Below are 25,989 nucleotides of genomic sequence, written 5' to 3' on the forward strand. Positions count from 1 at the left end.
CAGCCTGTCTCTACTCCAAGCAGCTCAAGGAGGAGGAAGAGGAAAAATGAAATGAAAGGCTCTTAGCTCAAACTGTCTTCTTACCTAAAATAACTGGTAAATGCAGCAGCACACGATTCACACAGCACAAAATAACCTGCAGCCTTCTGGAATCAAACAGGAACAGATTGCAAGGGACAGATTCAGACTGCACATCCTCAGCAACTTCTGTCTTCACAGTCTAAGAACTCACACTGCAGGAGATGGAGTAGGCAGCAAAAAGCCATTTCATCAGACATGACTATTTCCTTGCTTGACCTCTAGTATTTTACACATCAGTTTGCAAGCCACAGGCTCCTGCTTGCTTTTCTCTTGCATTCACGCATATCAGCTGTCTCCATACAGCTTCTTGTGATCACTCTGTCATTTTGAAGCCTGAATATCTGAAGCTGCTTAGTCCCACCCTGGGAACTGTGCTCACACCTGTTACTGAAGCCACCATGTAACACTGAAATGATACTCAATCCCCAGAGCTGCCACTTTCCCTCTGTGATGCAGCAGAATGACTGGGAGACCACAATTAGATTATAATCTATAGCTCAGCTCTCTGCTCAGCTTTGAGTGTAATGTGAACACTCACTGCATTAATAGTTCCCAAACACTATATATGTTACCTACTCAAAACATCATGCGTGAAATACCTAGGTACAAATTTCTTCCTTGTACACATTCAGTCCAGAGTCTGCATCTCTGGGTTTAATAATAACAAAATGTGCGTGGAGGATGAAACTATTTCATAATAATGAGGGCTAACCATAAAATATCTGCTGTTTTTGTGAAAAATTACATTTGTTTTGAAGGCAATACCTGTTGAAATGTCTAAATAAAACGTAAGAGGAAGACGATAGGCCAGCAATCTAGCCTACAACATCACCTATTTTGGTCCATAACTAATTCTTACACTCTGTGCCAGTGTTCTGGGGTCTTAATGCATTACAAGGAGACAAAGTGGAGCAAGTGTTATTGTTCCTTGTTATCCAAATGAAAACAGAGTTGCACTGTAAATAACATCTTGATCTGCTTTGGTATGCTGCTGAATCACATTTAATGGCTTTCTTATCTTGTCTCTTTTATGTTCAAAGTCCCTGCTAGCTCTTATTCTTTATTACTCTTGAACATGAGCCAAAGTTCATTCTGCCCCATCTCTCTCTCAAAAAAAAAAAAAAAAAAAAAAAAAAAAAAAAACCAAACCAAAACAAAACAAAACAAAAAAAAAACTCCCATCAAGAAAACAAAATGTAGAACATTCTGAGTAGCTCTCAAAGAAAATAAAACGAGGAGGTGAGAAGGAGAAACCTGCTAATGCACAGAAGAGTTCATGTGAGGACTCTAGCAATCTGCGTTCATGAGTATGGGCTCATATCACCAGCAGATGAGGGCTCAGGAGGGAGGACAAGAACAGAGCAGATGCTCTTTGCTGGAAGAGAACAAGGCTATCTCTCATCTCCAGGCAAGTTCAGTTCCAGGAATCATTTCCTTCTGGGGCAAATAGCAGAGTGGCCCTTCTCACTTGGAGGTGGCTCCTATTGCTGCCAGCTCTTAGCTACTTGTCCCTTCTCCCTTGCCAGACTTTCATCCAATGGGTACTATTGACTGACTATATCTACTCTCTAAGCATTATGCGTATGCAGGAAGGAGGTGCCACCACTCCCTGCCTCTCAGTTTGCAAGGAGAATACTGTGGCCTGTACTGGTGAAGGAGTGCATACCACAGTAGCTCCTTTCAGAAGTGGTTTTCCGCATGGGGACTTCAGTGTTACTTTTTGCTGTGCCCAGAGAGGCTACAAACAAAAATCCCAGTCCTCTTCCTTACCACTAGCAGTGGGAGAATGGTAATGTACTTGGAGAAAGCAGTTAACTCCCCACATCCACGCTACAAACAGCCATTAGCAAATAACCCACTTCACCTCCATTACTTCGAAAAGCTCAGTGCATGTTTGGAGGTCATGGAGCCGAAATTACAGCCAAAAAGTGCACAGAGCCTCAAAGAGCAAAGCAAAAGCATAGATTTCCTCAGTAAAGCACTCTCCTTCCTTGTAAATTCCTTCAGTTACAATCCAGTATGAAAAAGAAATCACAAGTTTTGCCACACAGAGGTTGTGGATTTCCTATAATTGCTGTCACTTACGAGGGAGAAGAGGGGAAAAGGATATCTGATTTGTTATTGATACTATCATAAACTCTTCTGACAGATGTGATCTTGCTCTCCTTGCCTTAAATGTCATTCATTAGTCCTTTTCCTCTACTTCTGGTCAATGAAACAAGTAACAATTACATTTCAGCAATTACATCCCACAACAGTTCAAAGCCCTTATTTTCTAATACGGCAGTCTTTTTCACTCTTCCTCCCTTCATCTCCAATAGATTTTTCTGTGTTTGTTTGCTTTGTCACACCAGTTTTTCACATTTATACCTTCCTGCAATTATGCACCAGACCTGGCTGCCATATCTGGAAAGTGTGGTGATTCATGTTAAGAACTTCTCATTGCTTTCTGCATTCTTTGAGCACTTCCAAATTCTGTTCTTAGGAAAGCCAACTGAATACACAACTAATATCTTCAAACAAGCTCTGCATAAGCATTCAGGACAGTACAGCTATATGTAAACAGGAAGTTTCCAGGACTGGATGACACATTTCTCCCACCATTTTGGTTCAACATGCATTTTAGTGTCCAACTAAGACTCTCCAACATCCCATAAGATAAAGATAGAGAAGTAGCCAGCTCAGTGCATGTTACTGCATGTTGTCATAGAAATGCCAGAAAATCTCCTGAAATTAAAAGGAGACAGTTACGTTAAATGAGCTTCCATAAGTAACATGCACAATTCAAAGCATTTGAGGATTTTCACAGCAGAGGTTGTCATGGCACGTATTACATATTGAAAACACTTAATAAATTATCTAGTGCTTTGACCTTTGTTTCTTTGTTTATAAAGTTGAATTGTTGCACTTCCCAGGACTGTAAAATACTGTCTCTGTCCTATTACAATGGCTAGAATGTAACAACTATATCAGCTCAGCCAAAAATTCATCTAAGTGCCAGGGGAAGAGTAAAAGAACAGGGTAAATGAAAGGATACCTCCCTGACTTTCCTGACACATTTCTGCATCTTCCAGCAATTTATGCCTCAGCAACTTCCTAAATCAGAGGCATATCTGGTATTTAATAACCCCTAATTAGCATTTCCTTCTAGACCTATAATTTTTTTAAACTCACGTATGTTTTCACCACTTGTGCAGCAAAGCGTCCCACAGCACAATGACATAATGTGTGAAACAGCACCTCCTTTTCCTAATGCTGAACCTGCCTCTGGAAAATTCCACTTGATGCTTAGTTCTCACACTGGAATAAACACTGAGCAAATGCTTTGTGTTCACCTCTTCCATTCAGCTCCAAATTTTACAGCACTCCAACATATTCCCCCTCACCATCCTCACCTTTTTTTTGACAGACTTCAGTCCCTGTCTATTCAGATGCTTTTAATTCAGAAGCCATTTCATACTTCTATTACTCTTGCTGTCCTTCTCTACATTTTCCAATTCCTCTTTATCTCATTTGAGTGAGGGATACCAGAAATGCTTAGAAATATGGATGCATTAAGGATTTACACAACAGCATAATGGTATTTCCTAATTCTTTCCTCATAATTCCTAACATAATTTACATCTTTGAGCAAATACTATTGAACACAGATTTGATGTTTTCACGATTTATCATAACTCATGATCTTGTTTTTGAGTAGTAATGGTCAGCTCAAGAGCCTGTTGTTACAGAAGGTTAAGACTGTTTTTTCTCTGTGTGCATTGCTTGATGCTTATCTGTACTGAATTTTATCTCCTATGTGATCATCCAGTCAGTCAGTAATATAGACAGACTGCAGATCAGTCCTCATTTTATTACCCTAAATGTCTCAGTACTATTGGCAAACTTTGTCATGCCACTAGTCACCGCTTTTGTGGATCATATATGAATATATTGTACATTACAGATCTTTCTGGGACTCAAAGAGCTCTAAACAGACATTTTCACAGTGATATTAGGAAAACAGCCACACTTCTTACTCAAAGAGTCTGCTCAAGTCTCTCAGTATATATTGCAAAATCTTCCTCTTAAATTAGATTGAGAACCACCTGTGCTGTTATATGGAGCCATTATTTTTACTCCATTATTTTCTTTTTTTTTTCCCTTTTCCTATTTGTTTTATTTCAATTTTCTGCTTGGCTTTGTCATAGATGAAAAAGTTAAAATAACAGGATAAAGTCATAGCATGAATAACTTTGCTACAGAAAGCTTAATTTATAACTGAAACCAAAAATCAAAGACATAATCATGTGCTTCTCTTCAGTCTCCTACCCAACAAGCATACAAATGAAACTTACTTGAAAAATAAAAGAAAAATTTTAACACTACTTTTTCTTGAAACTACATATTCTTCCCTTTAAAGAGGAATAAAAAGCACTTTGGGTTTGAATCTCTCTGTATCTACAGCTTTGTAGCTGCCTTGACTCAGCCAGTGCATCTTTGCGTAAGGGAGAAGCTCTGGTGACTCAGGACAGAAACATCACGAGTCTTCTGCAGGACTTCCCATGTAGCTCAGTGGCTTTATTCTTGGCTTGGTCTTTACATTCAGCCAGACACATGGCAGAGGAGAGAACACTGCTGCTGCGCACAGCAGAAAACGACTCTCTTCTGGCATGCTCTTTGAAGTTGAGCTGTTGTTTTCCCAGCTTTCTGACATATCCTTTCAAACAAGCTCATATACCACAGTCTGGAACTATGTTTCTTTAGGGTGCCTAGAGGAACCCTGGGGAACCTGCCTCAGCCTATGCCAAAGCCCTGGGCAGGCTTGCCTTCCCTGTGCAAACCCCTGGCAGAAACAAAGTCATACACTTACCTTGGGGATTTTGGCAAATCTCCCTACTCGAGTATCTCGGATGCTGGTTATATCCAAAATTTCCATTTCCTACAATAGAATAAGGACAAGGAAGATGAAGGCACAGAAAGAAGGAAAGACAAGACCATTACAGGATCTCTATAAGCTACAAAGCAGGTCTTATCCAGAGCTCTTTACTGGAGAAGAGCTCTCCCATCAGGAACAATGTAGGCAGAGAAACAGTAGATACTGACATGCTAAGCTGGGAGGCTGGAGAATGTGCAGGAGGCACTGGTCTGCAGCTCCATCCTCTTCAGGGTGAGTCCAGAGGCCCACTGCAGATTACTGAGGCTCTGATATATGGGCTGAAACATAGCTCCTGCCTAGTCAGAGTAGGCCCTGGTTTTCCTAAATTTTCACTGTCAACATCCAGGCTTCTCTAACCTAGGGGCTTCTCTGGCCTCAGTGCAGTAACACTACTTGGACTATTTGCTTATGGGAGAGGCTCAAAGCTTGAGCTGGCTCAGAGATGCAGGCAGAAACAGAGGCAGCAGAGCTTAAACAACAATTTTGCCAACCATTGGCAAGGAGGGAATGAGGACATGACCACACCTGTACCTTCACTTCAGGGCAGGTACAAATCTGCAGGATGAGGATACTAAATCAAGGCTGAGTAAATAAAATTCAATAAAACAAATCAAGTTATCCTTGAAATGAAAATCGATAATCTTCAGGAAGACCAAGCAGAACATGAAACACTCCATAAGCACTGCCAAGGGAGGGTACATCTCTGGAATTAGCCACATGTCCATCCTACTCCATCCCTTTTGGTTCAACTAATGGAAATATGTAGTGCAGAAAAAGCCTGCACAAAGATTTAATACATGAATGAGCACAGTCTTTCCTACACTACTACTACATCCTCTCACTTCTGTACCAGAGTCAGAAGTTACTTGCTAGACATGGAAGCCCTAACAGGAGATGGAGTGTGTGACTTGCACAGACTTGTCTGTATGGGGAAACTCTAGTTCAGTAACAGCCCATATGTTAAAGCAATCCAGAGTCTCTTGTCAAGAGTGTTCTGAGCCTTTCTTTCATCTCTACATGTTCAACACAGAGCAACTGAGCTGGAAGACGAGCAGGAACATCTCCATCTGGGTCACTCCCAGCAGACTTTCACCTAATCTGTTCTGAAGCTATTCCCATAGAGGAGATTCCAGGCTTCCCTAAGCAACTCACTCTGCAGCCTCACTGACCTTACTACTGGCTACTTGTGATATTTATTTTGTCTGTTTATTTAATATCCAGCCTGAACTTCCTTCCTCTCTTACTAATCTGCCTGCTCACCATGGACCTGGAGAACAAATCATACCTGTTGCAGCAGATAATATAGTTTTCCAGGATCACAATAAAAAAAAAATGTGGATACTGTATCTTCTGTCTGTATCCCCATATACTTGTCAAGTGGGATAGAAATGTTGCTTTTAATCTCACTCCTTTCCAAGTCCCTAGTGCAAAAGTGGCACAGTAGTCTGCTTCTCTGTCTCTCTCTCTGACTCCTGCCTGTGTCCCCTCTTCTCTCTTCTTCCTCTTCCCCTTCTACCTTCTCTCTCTCTCACACTCTCTGTATGCCCCCTCTTTCTCTTCTCTCTCTCCCTCTTCTCTATCTCTTTTCATCTCCCTCTCTTCTTCCTTCTCTGTCTGCCCCTTTCTCTACCCCTTCCTCGTGTTCCTCTCTCTTCTCTCTTCCTCTCTGTTTCCTCTCTCCTCTCTTTCTCTGTTCTTCCCTCTCTCTTCTCTCTCCTGCCTTCCTCTCCCCATGTCTCCCCTTCCCTCTTCTCTCTCCCTCTCCTCTCTTTCCTCTTGCTTCTCTCTTTTCTCCTTCCCTCTTTCTCTCTCCCCATCCCTCCATCTCTCTCTCTTTCTCTCTCTCTCTCCCTTCTCCTGGTGTCCCCCTCTCTTGTTCTCTCACTGTCCATGACAAGCAGATCTCAAGAAGAACCAGCCACAGAAGGCTAATAAGCCACATGAATTCAAAGCCACATGAATTCAACATCTATCTAACTATTGATCATACTACCCTATAATACATATGTGTAAGCTTGTCTCTTGTTCTGGTAACTGTGCACAAGACTTTCACCAGCTCCCTCTGGCAACCCTCCTTTGTCCATCATCTTTAACAACTCACACACTGCCTGCAAATTCCTTCAGAAAGTAGGAAAGGTGCCAGACAAGTGCTTCCCCAAAGAGTAAAATAGGTAGTTGCTCCACTGTGGCTTTCAGATTGGTTTACAGTTTATTTTAGGTGCTAACCAATGGCATTTCCCAACAAAATGAGACATCAGCTCTGGGTTTCTTAATCTCAGCAGTGCTTCCTTATCACTGCCTCTTTCCTGAGTAATTAAATCCCTCACAACAATAACACAGTGAAATGTCTCACTTTTGAGGGGCCATGACAGTTTCCCAGCCCCATGTCTGTACACCTGCTCCAGAGCTACCTTTCATCCTGCTGTCTGGCTGGAGCCCTTACAGCTCCACTTTTACCACCAGGAGCAGCCTTTGAAAGGGAGCATGAGAGGGACAGGGACAGCTGAAAGGAAAGTGCATCTTCTAGAGGGATGTGACACTCCCCAACCTTGCAGCACCATACTCTCAGAGGATACAGCTATGTAGCTGTGCCTTATCGCAGCTGGCACTTTGGCACAAAGTTCCAAGGAAGTAGACCTCACCAAAAAGCATCAGGTCTCTTGGCCAGGGTGCTGTGCAGGACTGTTATCTGTATCTTTTTATCTACCATGCCTCTTCAGCATGTAGGTCACAAGGAGGAAGTAGAGCTGAACCACAGCTCTACTCTGGAAAGCAGAACTAAGCTCAGCCTTCCACCTCCAGACAGCCAGAACTCTCCACCCCTCACTACTACTCAGAAGTGAGGAACTGAATTTTCTTTCCTAAATTTATTCCCTCTCACTTTCCTCCAGCATCAAAGGAACCAGCATCCTGTGCTTTACCTTGACAGTATGTGCATACAGCACCTTGGCCTTAGAGGAGCAAAATCATCTCCATACCTGATGTAGTCTCTACATCACTTCCTTCATTATTTTTTTCAATCTCTAAAGCTCCATCAGGTCAGTTAATTACAGCACAGACCACACATAAGGCACACGTTAGCTGAAGGTGCATATATCTAACTGCATGTCTTGCAACTGGACTTCTTTCTTCACCAACTTCACCATTACACACGGGATAATCCTTTAGCATGCTGGGATCAAACAGGGAAATCAAATCTACTTCTCCCTGTCAAGTCTTCTGAAGCACATCTAATAAACACCACAAGTATAAGACTGCTAGTGTCACCAGCACAAAAAAGCCACATTCATATGTCTAGCATGTTTGTAGCTTGATTTCCTGCTCTTTTCTGGAATTGTGAAGACAAACCTGTCATTGAATAAGCACTAGTCTCCCAGATGCTTTGCATGTAGTTTCCTGCTAAGGGGAATGAATGTGGTAGCTTGCTCTCTCAAATGCAGTATTCAAGCCCATGTGGTATTTTAATTCTTAACAAACTTGAACTGACAATTCAGAAACCAAGCCGTGAAATCTCGACACTTACCTTATTCTGATAGGTCCAGTATAAGTAAAAGCCCTTTGGATCTACCCGAAGAATCACAGGAGAAGCACTTGCTGTTTCCTGACAAAAAAAAAACAAGAGAAAGAAATAACTTATGTGACTTGGGTAATCCATCATGGGATGTAAGGTTTCCAATTCAAATGTAGTCTCATTCAGGGGAATCATCTGCAATTCGTGCAAATGAATTGGATGATTTCAATGCATCTCCAGAGTCATAGTGTGAGGATACGGAAGCAGATTGCTATCAAAGCCTGGGTCTCACCTATCTTTATACATTTAGCCAAAGCAAATCCTGGAATTTTCTATGCATTGAGCAGAGAGAAGAAAGTCCTTCTAGATGTGATTCAGCTGAATCATTTGAATTGCCCTCCAAGGCACCTACTTCCTTCTATGGGCACCAGAAGGAGCCTATACCAAGCAGAGAGAGCACTCATCTGTGGCATCCACCATCTAGGTATCTGTATTCATACTAGTTATCTGGGCTCTCTTTAAAGTCAATGAAAGTCTGAAAATATAAACAGTTCTGGTCAGAAAGAGTTCGGGGGGGGGGGAGGGGGGACGGGACCATCTAATACAACAGATGAATCTACCTGCAGAGATGATTCTTGAACTCCAAGGGCTAGTTCTACATGGACTACAAAAAGAACATATACAACCAGCTCCTATTTAAACTCTCACACTATAGGCACAAAGCTGGATGAAATACTTCCAAGATCTCATACAACACAGAGGGGTCCCTCCAGATCAGAAGCAAGGCCATACACTACAAAGGAAACACAGGCTGCTGTGAAACTATATACCTAGTTATTCACCTGTGAATAACTAGGGCTGCTTCTGCATTTCTGGTTAAAGGCAACTTCACACATATTTTCAAGACAACATCCATTCTCCTCTCGCATGCAAGCCTGTGCTAAAAAGTGACTTAGTGTGAGCTCTTTGGAGAAAAACATAATGAGGGCTTGGTGCCTCAGCTTCGGCCCAAACTCATTTAGTCAAGAAGACTCCTGAGTGTACTTAATATCTGCTGCTACAGAAAATATGCTCATAAGGACTATTGGCCATTTTTAGGAGGGCTTCAAGTCTTACTGCAAGATGAAATATCAAACTACTGCACTGAAACCTGTAAAGTGTATGGAAACTGCATTTGACATTTGGTCTTGGGCTCTTCAGTTTTCTATTGAATTCATACTTCTCTGCAGTGTTGCTATATTCCCAGGAACTTCCATTTCCAGATTTAGTATTCTTCATGAGCAGTGACCACTACAGTAACCTATCCCTGCCATAGTGTGTTGTATGTTCTCTTTTCACTTCCTTCTGCTTCCCTCATGCTGTCCTAGGTACAATGCTGATGTGTGCAGTGTCAGGCTTGTGACCTCAGAGCTCCCAGCTGACTATCTGAACACAGGGCTATGAGCCATGAAGTGCAAAAGAGGCGTTGTAGTACCACTGCTGAGCATTGCGCCACGTTTCTAGATAACCTTATCTTCCAGCAAGCAGCTTTTTTAAAAGTTGAGGCAGCAATAAGGGCCCCTGACCAGGGAAGCAGATAGCTATGGGGTGCAGGTAGGCCCTCACAGCAAGGGTGGCTCCTGGCAGCAAAGGAGATGGAGAATTCTACAGAGGACAGTCTGGCAGCCAAATAGTTTATTTCAGAACTAGCTTGGGAACACTTCCAAAACCTCAGGTAGTGGAATGTAGTAGCTGACCTTTTAAGTGAGACAGACACGTATGAATTTAGCTCTGTGCTGACTCTTAACCCTCTAAATATAAGTGAAAATATTTTATATCCTTTGAAGATTACACCTTGGCCTGGCACAAGATGCCAGACCACATTAGAGTTTTACCAGACAACACTTGTTTTCCATCCTAGACTTGAACTTTACAGTGTGAGCAGAAAACTACCTGCTGTATAGCAGGATCTAACTTCAAGTCTGGATGGCAGCCCCAGCTGCTAATGGATGCTGAACAAGGCACAGCAGAGAGTTGGTCCTTTCTCAAAAATGTTGCAAGCTAACTTAGCAGAAAAGGTCAGAACAGTCCAGCCTATCAGATTCTATTGCACTCTCCTCTAGAGAAGATACTATAAATGCTGCACAAGATATAGGCACCAAAAAAAGATGTGCAACTTTGCTTTAGTCAGAAAAACTAGTGGGTGCAATAAAAGCTTCAGTCCAGCTCCAAACTGTACAGAGTGATGTAAAGAGCCAATCTGATCTACCTTCATTCCTTTGTCTGAACTACTTGTGGGAAAAGTTCAAATCCTTTATAAACAGCATGACCAGGTCATTTCAAAAAGTAAGTGAGACAAAAGAATTCCCAGGATTCATGACCTCCAAAGACCTTCCTTTATCCTCCCACTCCACTAGCAGTCCTACAGGCTAGAGCTCTTGTCATTTTCTTCTGCAGCCTCTCATAACCGTGGAGCAGGAAAGTATGAGGAGATGGAGCAATATGACCATAACATCCTACTCCTGAAGGTTTTCATTATTGTTGGAGGTCAAGTTTGTAAACTACTTAATAATTAGGAGCAACCCTTTCAGGAATGGTTACAAATCTGTTAGCCTTAGGCAAAAATCTATACAGGACTTGAACACTCTAATTCACACAATTTCAACATCAGCTAAACTCTCTAGACCCATAGAGTGGTTAACTTGATTCACCTTGGGTTTCAAGGAAGCCTGAAAATCCTAGTAACCCCAGATGAACTACTTAAAGAAATAGCTTTAAGTTTTGGGGCAAGTGGTCTCAGTAGTCTGAGGCACAGAAAGTCAGCAGCAACTTTTTGAAAAGCCCAGCCTTTGCTTTGTTATTCTCAGAAACCAAATCCCTGTGCAAACTCAAAGAAGACACACCTGAATTCTGCAGGCAATGGTCCCACTGGAAAGAAAGGAAAAGGTGCACTTTTCGCTGAACCCTGGCCTCATCTTTCTGCTTATATAGGACAAGTGGAATTTCTGCACAGTGATATCGCAACTGATATTGCAACTGTATTGCATCCTTCCTTTCTGTTAGTAGTATATTACCTTTTCATTTCTTAGTGATGCCAAAGGACTCCTGTTTATGCTGCCCATAAGTGAAATATCTCCTCTGCACACACTGTCTTGGGCCTTAAAACTCTATGCCAGTTCTACACCCTCGAAAGTAAGCATGATACTAATCCCTCCTCCACACACACACACATTACTGCTGGAGGCGCCTTCTAATTTGTCTTGTTTCCAATACCACATCAAATCCTCACATCTTGGTGTACAATCATAACCTGAGCTGCCCCCTGCTTTACCAACCTTCAAGCTCCTCCCAACAGTGTGCGCAGATCAAACTCAAGATGAGAGATGGGCAGCTGTCTCTCCCTTACCTTGGTGAGGGGGTACTGGCAGAAATCCCCTTTTACGTTCTTAGAAAGCGAGGAAGGGGACTATCAGATTGAAAAAGAGAGTTCTTAAATTAATTCTTTCTCTTCTCTTGTTCAACAGTTTCTTCTCCTCATAACAAAAGGCAAACATAGAAGGCAAACACAGCAGCCACACCAAATCAAGTCCTTGTGCACAAAGCAGAATGGAGGAGAGAAACCCAGGGTCCTACATCAAGAAACTGCACACTGAACTGAGACTCCGTGGCACATTTCTGCATTTACTTCTAACCTCCACAGTAAAGAGAGGCAAAGAAATCACACATGTGCTCCCTTGCTTTTAACCCTCTACTCTCCTGCTCCTCTCAATTCCCTCTCCCTCTCCAGATGTAACTGGTACAACACACATATTTAGAGTGCCCCATCCCCCACACTGAAAATATACTCCCAGCCTCCTCACAAACCCTGACCAAAACGTGAGCTCTTCTCTGCCACCATGCATGCACTCTAGTCCAGCAAAAAACCCAGTACTCACATCATCCCATTTGATGAAGCGCTCACCCTTGGACAGATACTCCTTCACCTCCGGGGGCTGCAAGATTGGGGTAAGCATCGACATTCTGTTCTGCAGATGTGCCCCTCAGCTACCAGAAGGAAGAGTAGTCGCACAGTTCGCTCCTCCTTGGCCCCGTCTTCTCTATCTCTGCTTCTCACATGGCAGGGCTCTCTGCCATTGCCACTGTTGGCATCAGAAAGCAAACAGCCTCATATCCCAGCCAAATTTAGGAGGGGCAGGGACAGGCAGGAGAGGACGGACAGATCTGCATTGTAAATCAACTGCTCTCCAAACAAGCAAGAGAAGCTCAGTCCAAGGTCACCTAGAGGAAAGCTTGCGATGGGCAGAGATGCCCGTGTGAGCACACATGCGTGCACACCCTTTCTCCAGGGGGGACCTACTACTCAGAGTTGTACTTGTGAAGTGCACAGTTCTAGCACTTCCGCAACTGAACTTCCTTAAATGTTCTCTTTGACGAAGTGCAGACATTGCCAGCCAACATTCAAACTATTTCAGCAGATGTGGTTACAGAACAGCTGAGAGTCTGGCTACAAGCAGACTGCCCCCTTCATGCAATGGGCCAAATATCATGTAAAGTAAATGTGATCTTTGATCTGTACAGACTCCATTTGTGGGGCCCCTTGCTGCACCGTCCACTGTTTAATAGATTTCTTCTCAGATGGCACCTGCAAAGAAAGGCAACATCACCCTATTACGTGGCTAAGATATGAGGCACAAAGGACATTAAAGAACAAGTTCCAAGGTATCTGCAGCTGAATCAGGTATCAGCCCTAGGTAAGACAGTTTCTCTGCAGCTGCTTTATCTGTTAGGATCTCCGACTTTCCTTTAGAGGTAAATTACAAATAACTCAGGTCTATCCTTTAGGATTGTCTGTCTTCACCAAACATTCATCACCACTATAGTTGATACTGATTTGTAGCTGGCAGGATGTGAATTGTAAATATCCACAATTCTCTCACAAAAGGCTGAGAGAAGAATCTAGTAAGTCTTCTAGCTAAGTTTGCCCCTAGAATTGAGGCATGTAAGATTCATGATTCTGCCAAGCTAAATACAGAGACAGAGATGTGGCTTTTCCCCATTGTGTTATGGGTTCTTTTGAAGTTTGACCCCAAAGTGAGACTGATAGCAGTGCAGACAGAAATTACATGGACAGATGAAACAAAACACTCATAAGAGCACCCAGGAATCACAATATTGTCCAACCTTCATCTGGGTCTACTGTGGACACTCTGCAAACACAGAATGAGAGAGATCTGTAAGGGAGGGAGTCTTATGATGAAGCTGTAGGGAAGCATCAGAAAACAGAATAGCCAAAAGGCAAACAGAGCAAAAACAAGTCACCACTCTAGAACTTGGAGCAAAAGGATTATGTGTGGGGAAAAGGAGAAAAGGAATTTCTGCTGACAAAAGAATACTTGCTAAATGAAAGGAAAGGGGCTTATGCAAAGGATGGAAATAGGAAAAGTTGATTTTATCAAAGGCCACAGCCCCACAGCTACTCAGAAGTGGAGACAGCTGCATTGCACTTGCTATGATAGAATTTCCATCCACTTGGTGGGATTTTGCCCTATTTCTCTTCCATGAAAATCATAGAAGTCATGGCATTCTCAAAATCATGTCAATCACCATGAGAATGACTCAGGACAGCCATTCTCCATGAGGGACAGAATTGTAAAAGGAAGTAAATATTATGTGAGAACAGTGGATGTAAACAGCTCCCACTGCAGAAAAGAGCCTACTGCATGGTTTCATTGCTCCCTTCCCAACTCTGACTTACCTTCTCTGATAATGAGGCCAGCACTTTAAAGCAGATCGAATAGCCTTGGGAAAGATGAATGAAGGAATCCTAAGGGCATGCTCAAATGTCATTGGCATTGAAGCTATGGAGGGACACTAAGTAGACCTGTAGCAAGTACTCTAGTTGAAAAAAGCAAGATGGCAGCAATTACTAGACAGGCTCCAGCTGCAGAAACAGGACACTGAACAAAGCTAATAACCTTTCCACTTTCCTCTCGCCATAGAATCATCATAGAATCATAGAATCAGTAAGGTTGGAAGGGACCTCTGGAGATCATCTAGTCCAACCTCCCTGCTCAGCAGGGTCATGTACAACATGTTAGACAGGGTTGCATCCAGGCAGGCCTTGAATATCTCCAGAGAAGGAGACTCCACAGCCTCTCTGGGCAACTTGTTTGAGTGCTCTGTCACTCTCACAGTGAAGAAATTCCTCCTCACATTCAGGCGGAACTTCCTGTGGTTCAATTTCTGCCCATTGCCTCTTGTCCTGTCACATGGGACAACTGAAAAGAGTTTGTTCCTGTCCCCCTGACACCCTCCCTTCAGGTACTTATACACGTTGATAAGATCCCCCCTTCAGTCTTCTCTTCCCTGGGCTAAAGAGGCCCAGCTCTCACAGCCGTTCCTCATAGGGTAGGTGCTCCAGCCCTCTGATCATCTTCGTAGCCATCTGCTGGACTCTCTCCAGTAGCTCCATGTCTCTCTTGTACTGGGGAACCCAGAACTGGACGCAGGACTCGAGATGAGGCCTCACCAGGGCTGAGTAGAGGGGCAGGATCACCTCCCTTGACCTGCTGGCAGCACTCTTCCTAACACACCCCACGATTCCATTGGCCTTCTTGGCCACAAGGGCACCTTGTTGGCTCATGGTCAACTTGTCATCCACCAGCACTCCCAGGTCCTTCTCTGCGAAGCCGCTCTCCAGCAGGTCAGCCCCCAGCTTGTACTGGTGCCTAGGGTTCCAGATCCTTTCTGCAAGATTTGAGCAGTTTCGGGTCTGCTTTAACTTAGGGAGCAGCTAAGAAAAGGATAAGGAGCATTTATCCTACTGAGAAGTGTGGCAGTTTTTTTATCCTCTGCTACACAGGTAAAGTGCTAAAGGAAGGCCTTGGAGATCACAGATGTGAAGAAGTGAAAGGTGGGATGTGCTTAGTCATCTTGTACCCTCAAAAGTAGATGGGCTGCAGGTGAGACCAGGCAACTGCAACTACTGATTCCAGTAGCCCATCTTGTATTTTCCACAGTTATCATTATCACTTATGAGGAAGGTCTGCTTCCTGCAAGAACCTTGGGCTCACAGAAGGGCTACTTCTATCCTGTATTCCCTCAGATCTGGAAATTCATCAGTTTTCTCTGTCTCATCAGTGTACCCAAAATATAGCAAGAACCCTGCCACAGCTTTACCTGCCTGCCTCTTATGGTCAGCTTTTCCTGAGAAACAAAATAATAAAAACAATAATCACTTTCTGCCCATAGAAGATAAGTGACCAAATTAGCAGCTTTTCTAAGTGGCTATATGGCACTGCACAATGCCAATTGCTAAGATCCCTTCTTGTATAAAGACAGTCACTAAGGCTGAACCTCACTTCCTTTTGTATAACCCAGCCTCCTTATCTTTCATTTCACACTCTTTGCTCTAGGTGGAAGCTTCCATCCCTTTTGTGAAGAGATAACTGATGGATCAGCAGTATAAGGAAGCAACAATCCTGCCTGCTGTTGAAAGCTTTGGTATCAGAGCAGGCAAAAGCAGTAGTTTGAGCAGGATTTACTCTAACTGCCCTTCATCACCTCTCTCCTGCAATGCACATCATCTGGTTTATTCCCATGCTACATCCACTTAATTCTTAGGCCCTGTGCCTCTTTGCTTTTTCCCTCACCCTCACCTACACTCCACCACCTACTACAAGAGTTGGGGCATGTAAAAATTTCCTGCTTTTTTCTTGGTTTCTTGTCTCCCCTCTCCTACTTATCCAGCAGCCTCTACCTCCCAGAGTAAAAGTACACACAGAAGCAAAGTAGGTAGCATCTCCCTTTAGAGATTTTACAGGATAGAGTTTGTAGACAGGGATTTTAAGTCTACTAAGCTGCCTTGACCAGATGTCTACCAAGTTTTAGCAAATTACACTGTAACTCCAACTCAAATGTTTTGCTATCATGCACACTTCTGCTGAAGTCTGTAAGAAATCTGTTCCAGTATTGTGCTAGTATAATTCTACTTTGCAATGTGTAATACTGACCTCTAGTGAACGAGCATTGCATATGGAGCCTTTAACATTGCCTTCAGACACCAATAATAAACCCTCAGTCAGGCAAAACCGTGAGTCCACCTCACTACTCCTTTTTCTCTTTTGCACTGTGAACCCTGGGAATCTTGAAAGAATTAATGAAACCAGTAGGTTCATAAAAGCCAGTATTTTCTCACCATGCCTGGAGAGGAGAACTGCGTGTGCCAGGGTATGCTGCATGTTCTACTTTGTGTCCAAACCACAAAGACAAATGATTCATGACATCTCTTGCAATAGTGTGACTCTAAAACTTGATCTGCAGAGCTCTGGGCTATTAGATCTGAAGACTGTGGGCTACTGCACAGAAAGACAAATGGCACAGATGCCACAACACTGCAAGGGCAGTGAGCCATTGCCTAAAAAGCAAAAGACAGTCCACTAAACACTGAGCCATGGTTAGGTCCAAAATGAACCTATTTACTAGGCAGAAATATGTGGCACTCAGTTGTGCCTTCAAGATTACTGGAATTGGTTTCTGCATATTTCCAAACCATATAGCTGACAGGATGCAAGTCTGCTGCAATACCATTAACATATCCTATATATTACTGTATATATATGGCTGAAGCCTGCAATTCCTGAGCACCACTATTGCTGGTAAAAGAACAGAGCTTCTCAATACAAGTCATGAACAGAGGAGCAAAGATGGATGAAGAGCACCACATTTGACAGAACATGCCAGTCTTGTGATACCTTGCAGTAACTGAGCAGCATGAACGGGGAAGTGAGTTCCATCCAATGTGAAGGTGAATGCACCTAATTGACCAGTGTTGTTTGCCTACAGAATAAAGTATTGAACTGGAAATCAGGACACTGTGTTCTAATTTGTTCTTGAACTTGTCAACCTTTCTTTAAACCATACCAACTTACTTCAACACTGTGCAGGCTGTCTTTTTCTGTGGAGGTATTTGCTGCCCACCACAGTTTTGGTTGAGACTTCCCAGTACTCTTGTAACATTTTTGCTATGTTCACATCATTGATTCTGCTTATCATAGTGGGCCCAGGCACTGAGCATGCTTTGACTCTTCACGTCCAGAGAGCTCCAAGGCAGCCTCTTAGCACAGGATTTCTAGGGTAAAGTAGCAGATTAATCCAGTCTACAGGGCAGGCTTGAATCCATTCTTATGAGAAAGTAGGTATGTCTGCACATACAGGTTTAGAAAGACACGAGTTCCTTGGCTGAGAAACAAAGGATTTTGGCTGCAGCATCAAGCTAAGGCAGATAATGTGGCCTTCAGCTCATGCTTGGCTTTTTGTCATCCAGTATAGAATAAAATATGCAGATATGGCTATGCCTAACACCTTCTCTCTGTCCTGTCCCTCACAGTGCCAGAAGGAGAAATGCACTGGTAAACAAATATGCTGATATGCTTTATATCTTGAAATGAGGTTTGTCACTGTGCTTCTCTGCTCAGTGTCTAGCATGTAAATACTGTCATAGCACCCCTCAACTAAAGCTCAAAGAATTGTCATAAAATAAGTGTCAGTTAAGAGATTATTTACTTTTAAACCAGGACTACAGAATAGTGCAAACACACTAAGTTTTCTACATGGATTTTAACACCTGTGTCCATATATGTAAGCTCCAAGGCACTGATTTTCAAAAGGCAAAGAGTACCAATGAATCTCATTCAAGAGACAGGGTCCCATTTCAGGCTGAAACAATACTATTCACACACCACTGAAACAATACTATTTCAGAGTCTAGGATGAAAGAAAAAGCAAAACTTGGCTTCAAACCTTCTTTACACTGCCCCTACTAGCTGACTCCAAGTTACAGCAGCCTCAGACTGCTACATATGAACCACTGTCTTCTCAACAAATGGAACTGAATAAATTTTAGCCATGGTCTCCCTTAATCCTTACACACTGAAACACACTGTAATTCTCAATCTGCTAGAAATAAAATCTACTTTAGTAAAGGATTCTGTTATAGCCGGTCTTAACCGGCCCATAGTAACCAGTGAATGAAGCTGATTTACATCAGCTGATACCCTTACAGTTGTAAAGATGCAGTTTGTCTGAAGCTAAAGGGACAAGACCTCATCCAAGCACTGCTTTCTATAAGCACCTGTGGATGGGACCGGGTTTTACATCATATCCTAAAGAGATGATTTTTGTTCTGCTCTTGCAGAAAGATTCGCTCCATTAACATGTCACTGGTGTCTGCAACACTGCTGTGTACACAGGTGGATTACTGATTCAGCCCAGTGCTGTTAGTTGATGAACACATGATAAACACAGTGTGGCCACCGCTTCCTTCCACTGCTCCTCTGAAAAATTCATATGCCTGGCTTACCCTGAAATGCCCTTCATTTTACCTTGTTTATTTCTACTTGTGCTTTTACATAGCTTTTCTAGCCTTGACAAATAGAATCACGGCAGTATGTTTTAAATTATCTCCTTTCTTCCTAGAGGTCAAAATTAGACCTTGGAAAATGAAGGGTTTTTTTATTATTTCAGCACATCATTGAACAGGGAACAAACAACATGCAAATGCACAAAATGACTGCAGATTCTTGGAAAAGAAGAGCTCTCTAGGAAACAACATTTTAACATTGTGTGTGACTCCAGTCACTCTTTCTTTTGTTCCTTCAGATAAACATGGGATCAGGAAGAAGCAGCAAACTGAATGGAGATTTTTTTTTCAGAGCACAATGAACTTTGCTAGGTCTCATACAAGCTCATTCTCTGGTAACCAAAGGTATCAGCATGTTCATGAACTACACTAACAAATACAAGGTCGGGTGTACCGGTGGGAACAGATAGTGAAGGCTTCAGAAAGCTACTTCCTACACCATTCATTTGGGACCTATCCATCCTGCAGATCAGCTATTTGACAACTGCAGTTTCTCTGTTAGTTCTCTACAAACTACAGCCAAAACTGATTTTATTCAGGTGAAAACATGAAAATAAGAGCCATGCACTTCATCCAAGATTCTGTCACCTCTCCAGGCCATCTTTTCACTGTCCTTGGAGAGGAGGCTTCCATCTAATGAGGCACATTCACAAGGGAGAAGCACAGCTTTTCAGACACAGACACCAGCTCTGACACAGGCCACCTTGTTACTATTCTGGGTACAAACCACTGGGTTGGATGTTGTATTTGATTTCATTCAGCAGTGTAGCTGGTCCCCTGAATCACATTACCTCTCTAGTATTTTTTTCTATCTGATGTAATGATGCACACACAACAGTCTTTGAGAAAATGAGGAATAAAAGTGTTATTTAACCAAAGATATTTGGAAACCCCTGCCAAAAATGTAAACATCCAGAAAAGCAGACAGCTATCTGTATCTGTATATTTTCCTGGGCAGAATAGCCAGGGGGTTGTTACACAAGGTTTACCTGAAGACAATAGCATTAACAAAAAATCCCACTTAAGCTCATTACCAAATCTTCTTCCTTTTTATAGGTGTACAACATAGCAGGACTGGATTTTCTACTGGCATTTTCTATGTTTTCTGCTCCTGGAAGTACAAGAACAACCTCTGTTCTAGGACTTGACATTTTCATTTCTAGTTGCATTCTGAATAAGGATGAAAGAAGTGTGAAAACAGTAAGATGTAACAAATGATGTAAGTGTATACAGCTCCAGCAGAGTCAGGAAAAGTTTCAATCTGTTGTTTTAATTCAGTCACCGTGCTCAATTTCCTTGCAGTGTTATCAACATGTATCAAGTCCAGCACATTCTCCTTTTTTAGTGACACACACAGAAATGGAGAAAGTCAAAAAGTCAACGGTCACTTTTGCATTTTTCTGCAAGCAAATGCTCTCTAATCTCCCAGTGCCTTTGCTATATTCAAAGTTATGTCATTTTAACTAAGGATAGAACTAAAACCCATGTTAACCTGCATTAAAAAAAATCTCTGTAGATGTTTAAAACAGTTTAAACTTCACATTGCTTTAGTGTAATTCAGCCAGGATCCAAAATTAAGCTAAGTGAAATTGACTTTGCAGAACAGTCTAACTTAGTTTAATGCAGCTTAGCTGCATTAAAAGCTGGTCCCAAAGAGGGCCAGATATAGCCCTGGAGCAATTATGCACAAATGAACTACTGAAAAAACAGCCTGCTTGGTCCTGGAAAGAAACTACCCTGGACTGGAATAGTGGTAACCCAGGATCATACTAGCTTCAAGGCTGCCTCATGAGACTGTGTTTTTTCTAGAGAATCTTGTTCTAGTGTTTGTGGGGGCAATCACAAGTTGGTGCAACTCTGATAACATGGCCATCAGTCATCATTGTCCAATTGCTTGAAAAGTGGGGGTTATTTTCAAAATACAGCTGTAAAAACTGTTTGGATGTTGGGGGGCGGGTGCACATGTGTGAGTGTATGTGCACATTTCCTCCTTGCAAAATCATTGCTAAAGCATTGATTTTTAATCCCAGACTCCTGCACACTGATTGTGCTTACAGTAACAGGAAACACTGAGAGCACAGGTTCACCCCCAAGGAGAAACTTTTGCATTCAACCTCTTGCAATCATGCACTTTGTTAAATGGGCACAAATTTCCTCTCCACAAACTAATTCATGAAACACATCAGAGTGCTAGGAAGTCCTGGGACTAAAGAGCTGAATACTCAAGCAAATGCAAATTTTCTTATTCTAGTGAATGCCCAGGCACTAGTAAGCCACTCTGAACACCCTTCTTCAATTTTAGAGAGGAGTCATGAAAGCAACAGACCAAAGACAATTCATATAATCCTGGAGAATTCCTCTGTCTTCAGAAAGTTGTCTGCATTCTGTTTCGCTACTCAACACAACACCAAACCTCAAATTACACCAGATAAAATCAAAGCTTCCAAAATGTTTCTTTTATAAACTTAGCCAAGCTACTCTCCTCACTACAGTCGGAACCATCCTTTATTTACATGCGTTTCTAAACATTAAAAACAAAGCAATAAACTCTTTTCAGACATGCTTTTCCCTTTCTCAGCCCTCAGAGTGTTTTCTTATCACATGCTCACTGTCCAAGGTTCTTCTATAAGTAGGACATATTCTTTATACTGGGCAGATGGTTCACAGAATAATAAAACAGTTCAAATGGCCTCACCAGATTGGCACAATGCTGAAGCTGCTGATGCATCACTGCCCTGAGCTACCAGGGGCTCTCTATCCAAGGCTTCTGTGCTGAAGGAAAACACATCTCCTACTGTTATATTGAATGCCAACTTCAGCATCGCTTTTTCCTATCTCTCCCACTGTGCCTCACAGTCTAAGTCAGTGCAAGACAGTAGGTTGTGCAAATTTCACTTACTACAGAGAAATCAGAAGCTGAAAGAATTAAAAGAACATCCCCAACCTCCCTCCATCTGTCATTGGATTAACAAGAGAGATAGCACCTTCCCACATAAGGCAGAGGAGATTTCAAAGACTGAGAGAAAAATGCCAGAGAGGAATAGAATCCGATATCCTGCTGGATTCAAACAGGAGAATGGAACAATACTATAAAATAAAGCGTGTTTCACTGAAAAGAGCAGAGAGTAGAGCTTGAGATATTGTCCTCTATCAAGGGCAGAGATACCAAGTATGACAGAAGACTCAAGCCTAGGGAAGTATTTGCTCAAGGACTTCAGCCAACAAAAAGAGATGAATTTAAATACATCTATTCTGTACTTCAAACATTAGGAGACAGGTAGGAAGAACTCCTCAGTTTCTCTTCCCCCCAGCACACAAGTACCACCACGGAGAAAGTATGAAGTTTAAAAAGCAACATACTTACAGCCAATAAAAAATACGATTCTTTACAGAGCCTACAATCCACTTGCAGAAGTCACACTGCTAGAGACAGACACCAAAACAAAAACCAGAGCTAGTGTTCAGAAAAGGGACTGTTTAGTGTTAGAACAGTGAATAATGATTTTAGAGTTATGGAAGCTAGTCTAATCAAAATGCACACTTCAGAGCAAGTTGATCATCTGTAGGTGCCATATCAGATTGCCTCCTAATGACTGGACACAGGACAGAAATACAGAATAGCTGTCTTTGCTGAGTCAAAAGCACAGGGCCAGAAGGACTTTGGAAAGCCATTTGGTCTATCCTTCGTTCCAAAGCAGAATCAGCTGTGACTAAATCACTTTGAACTTTTAGTTCAAAGAGCTTTAGGAGGCATCCATTAACAGTGGAGACTCAACATCCTCCTAGGCAACCTGTTCCAGCATTTCACTATTCTCAGAGGCAAGGTCTGTACAGAGGTAGTATGTTAAGCCAATAATCTTCCCTTAATTAAGTCTTCTCTGTCCCGAAGCATTAGATACTATCCACTGACTCTGAACATGGCAGATCAATAATATAAGTTTATTTAGCTACATCCTTAAGGGGCAAACTGAGACATCTCACAGCAACAGGTAACAGCAGAATTCAAGCTGTACTGTTCTGACAGATAGGTAGAATGCCAAATCTTGAACAATCCATCTCAGCACTTGGATTTTCAACTAAATTCAGACTTCAGGAAACAAATAGAAGCCTCACAAGTAAATGAGTTTCCTGGTGGACTCTCAAGCTACAGAAGTCAAAAACCAGATGAGCTTATACATAACAGGACCCCAAAGAATACAGTGCTTGAATCACACTGGGAGAAAGAGTAGATGCTCATAGCCTATTCAGCTGCCCTTTTTTGGCAGGTCCAGTCCCAGGATGCACCATGTACCCTTAATTCTGTTTGTATCGGGCAAGTGATCTCTTTTGAGTTTTTTAGGCAAAAGCTCACAGGGGGCTAACTTCCAAGCTTTGTCTAGTATCTGATATATTCATTGACTTCACAAGACCTCTCTGTACTCTGCATCCCAGAGCTCTCTTTCTGCACCACAGGAGTCTATTCAATGCATAGATTGATATTCCTGCTAAAACCCAGAAGACGAAAAGGAAATATCATTATTGCAGCCCTGGCATTCTGGTTCTCACTTGTCTTAAAGGCTGTTGCTAGCAAAAAGTAAATTTTAGGAACACAAAGCACACACCTTCTGCTAGCTGCCTTGCACTTGAACAAAGAGACCTGGAGAGAAATGTACACCGATTTCTTCATGGTAAAATGAAAAGCTTACACTTGACTATGGCAAAAGTACACAAGGCTTTGTACTTAATGAACACACCTCCTGTCTTAACCACGGCAGAGGCTGCAGAGGGCTTAGCATGGTGAGGAGAGCCTTAAGAACACATAATTCCTTTAATACTATGGTAGAATTGTTTTCTTCTGACTAAGTCTCCACTGCAGTCAGAAGTTACATTGCAGCTTGAATAGGTGCACACAAGTTAGCTTTTGTACTATTAGAACCCGCAGTGGAGAGATACAGACACAAATCTCAAGACTTGTAACTCAAGAATTATTGTTCAATTTTATAACTACATATCTGCAGTCCTAGGGGGTAAAAGGGAAGAGATCAGAAGAGTTGGGCAGGCATGAAAGAGTCTTCAGATAGCATGTACTGAATTATCTGTTGGCATATTTTCTAGCTGAAGCAGCTTTAACTGCTCCTAGAATTGACATTCAAGTGATACAAGTGTAGTCACATCTCAACCACATCGCACTAGCCACTTTTGCTGGGATGGTTTCTATGACTCCAGTACATATCCTTCATATATGTAGAAGGATATTCACCACTGATGAAGAAGGAGCACTATTTACACTGTGATTTATAAAAACAGTTTTGGTGGACAGAGTAAAAAAAGAGCAAAAACAAACAAATAAAAAAAAACCAGCACCAGTGAAAGAGCAGCAATCATTTGCATAGTTTAAGAAGGATGAGTTTCCTTTCTAGGAGAGGAGAATCTGATCTTGGAGAGGTAGGACTAGGGCCTGTAGGTGTGACTGCTTTTTATTACATTAATCCCAGCCACCTCACTGTTACCCACTATGCCTTTGTTTCCTGTATCAACCAGCCATCTCTCTTAAACATCCTTTATCAATACTGACATACTTACACAGCTGAATACTAAGCAAGACCAGGGCTCTGACTTCCAACTTTCCAACACTACAACAGCAACAATAAACAATAAAGGAGGATATAACATGTCCATGGACAGATTTAAAAAGCAGAAAGATAACAGACTAGAAACTCACTAGGCAAAGACTGTCAAGGCCTTGTTCAACTCTGGAAGAAGTGCCTAGTTATGTCAAATCCCTCTCCCAAAATTCCCAAACTGGATTTAAGGAAGACCAAAAGAAAAGGAATTAGCCTGGAGAAGAGAAGACTGAGGGGGGATCTTATCAATGTCTGTAAGTACCTGAAGGGAAGGTGTCAAGGGGATGGGGACAAACTCTTTTCAATAGTCCCGTGCAACAGGACAAGAGGCAAAGTGCACAAACTGAAACACAGCAAGTTCTGCCTGAATATGAGGAGGAATTTCTTTCCTGGAAGAGTGACAGAGCATTGGAACAGGTTGCCCAAAAAGGTTGTGGAGTCTCCTTCTCTGGAGATCTTCAAAGCCCGCCTGGATGCAACCCTGTCTAACATGCTGTAGGTGACCCTGCTTGAGCACAGAGGTTGGACTAGATGATCTCCAGAGGTCCCTTTCAACCTTACCTATTCTGTGATTCTGTAATTGTGGAAGGCAATAATTCACAAGTCTTTCAGGAGAAAGAAAGATAAATCTTTTCAGTAGCAATGCCAGAAGAGATCAAAGATAACATAAGAGTTTGGAAGGAACTGATTTCTACATAGATCATTTGAAGAAGAATTCTGAAAGGAAACGATTAGCCATCCAGTGAGACTCTACTGTATGAAGGACCTGTCTTCATAGTATTCAATAGCAGGAAGACCAAAGACCAGCAAGATAAATAAAGACATAATAAATAAATACATAAATAAAGACAGGGCAAAGTTTAGAACAGGTTAAAATACAGGATGAAGATCTAGGAAAAGGATGCTAGGCAAAAAAGGTCCAAACCTTGGACCAAAAGGACCAGACCTTGGAGGATGAGAGGTTGGCATTAGGTGATCATTAAGAGAAACTAGCCTGAAGAATCAGTAGAAAATCTATTTTGTAGAAATTGCTATGAACCCACATTTGCCACTTAAATTCAGCATATAGCGCCCAAGGGAACCCATGTATCAAATCATTAGTACCACACAAAAGATGCATTTGACGCAAAAAAGCTATGTCAGTAGGATGCCAACAAACAGTCTTAAATCACATCATGTTATTCAGGTTTATAAAATTTGACTCCAACCAGAGCAAAGCAGTCAGATGCAAACCAGGATACAAGAAATAAGTGGCTTGTAGAAAAAGTCATAAAACTCTCTAATGAATGTTTCCATGCATACTGGCTTATACCAACATTTCATGAAAATTAAATATTTAAGAAAGATATAGCATGGCATTACCTGTAGCTTAAGAAAAGGTATGATGTTTAACAAGAACGATCCTGCTCATATTAGCTAATTTTATGCTGTAAGAAGTGTTACTTTTTGCTACATGGAGAAAGACAAACATTTTATT

General features: G+C 42.1%; 1 protein-coding gene across 5 annotated transcripts in view; it reads right to left on the bottom strand.

Annotated features, from left to right (window-relative positions):
* PLCB2 (phospholipase C beta 2) overlaps positions 1-12,855 on the bottom strand; it is a 48,683-nt gene extending 35,828 nt beyond the window's left edge. For 4 of the 5 annotated variants that reach the window (XR_009958482.1, XM_062576282.1, XM_062576284.1 and 1 more), the window contains exons 1-3: positions 12,425-12,855; positions 8,523-8,600; positions 4,934-5,002 (exon numbers count right to left, since the gene is read on the bottom strand). Coding sequence is in view for 4 of the 5 variants with exons in the window: in XM_062576282.1 (XP_062432266.1) it covers positions 4,934-5,002; positions 8,523-8,600; positions 12,425-12,508 (231 nt within the window). In the remaining variant the exon portion in view is untranslated. The remainder of the gene's footprint in view (positions 1-4,933; positions 5,003-8,522; positions 8,601-12,424) is intronic. The other variant, XM_062576283.1, reaches the window with a different exon arrangement.
* Positions 12,856-25,989: the final 13,134 nt, after the last annotated feature.

This window comes from Rhea pennata, chromosome 5 (genome assembly GCF_028389875.1).
Source record: "Rhea pennata isolate bPtePen1 chromosome 5, bPtePen1.pri, whole genome shotgun sequence".
NCBI lineage: Eukaryota > Metazoa > Chordata > Aves > Rheiformes > Rheidae > Rhea > Rhea pennata.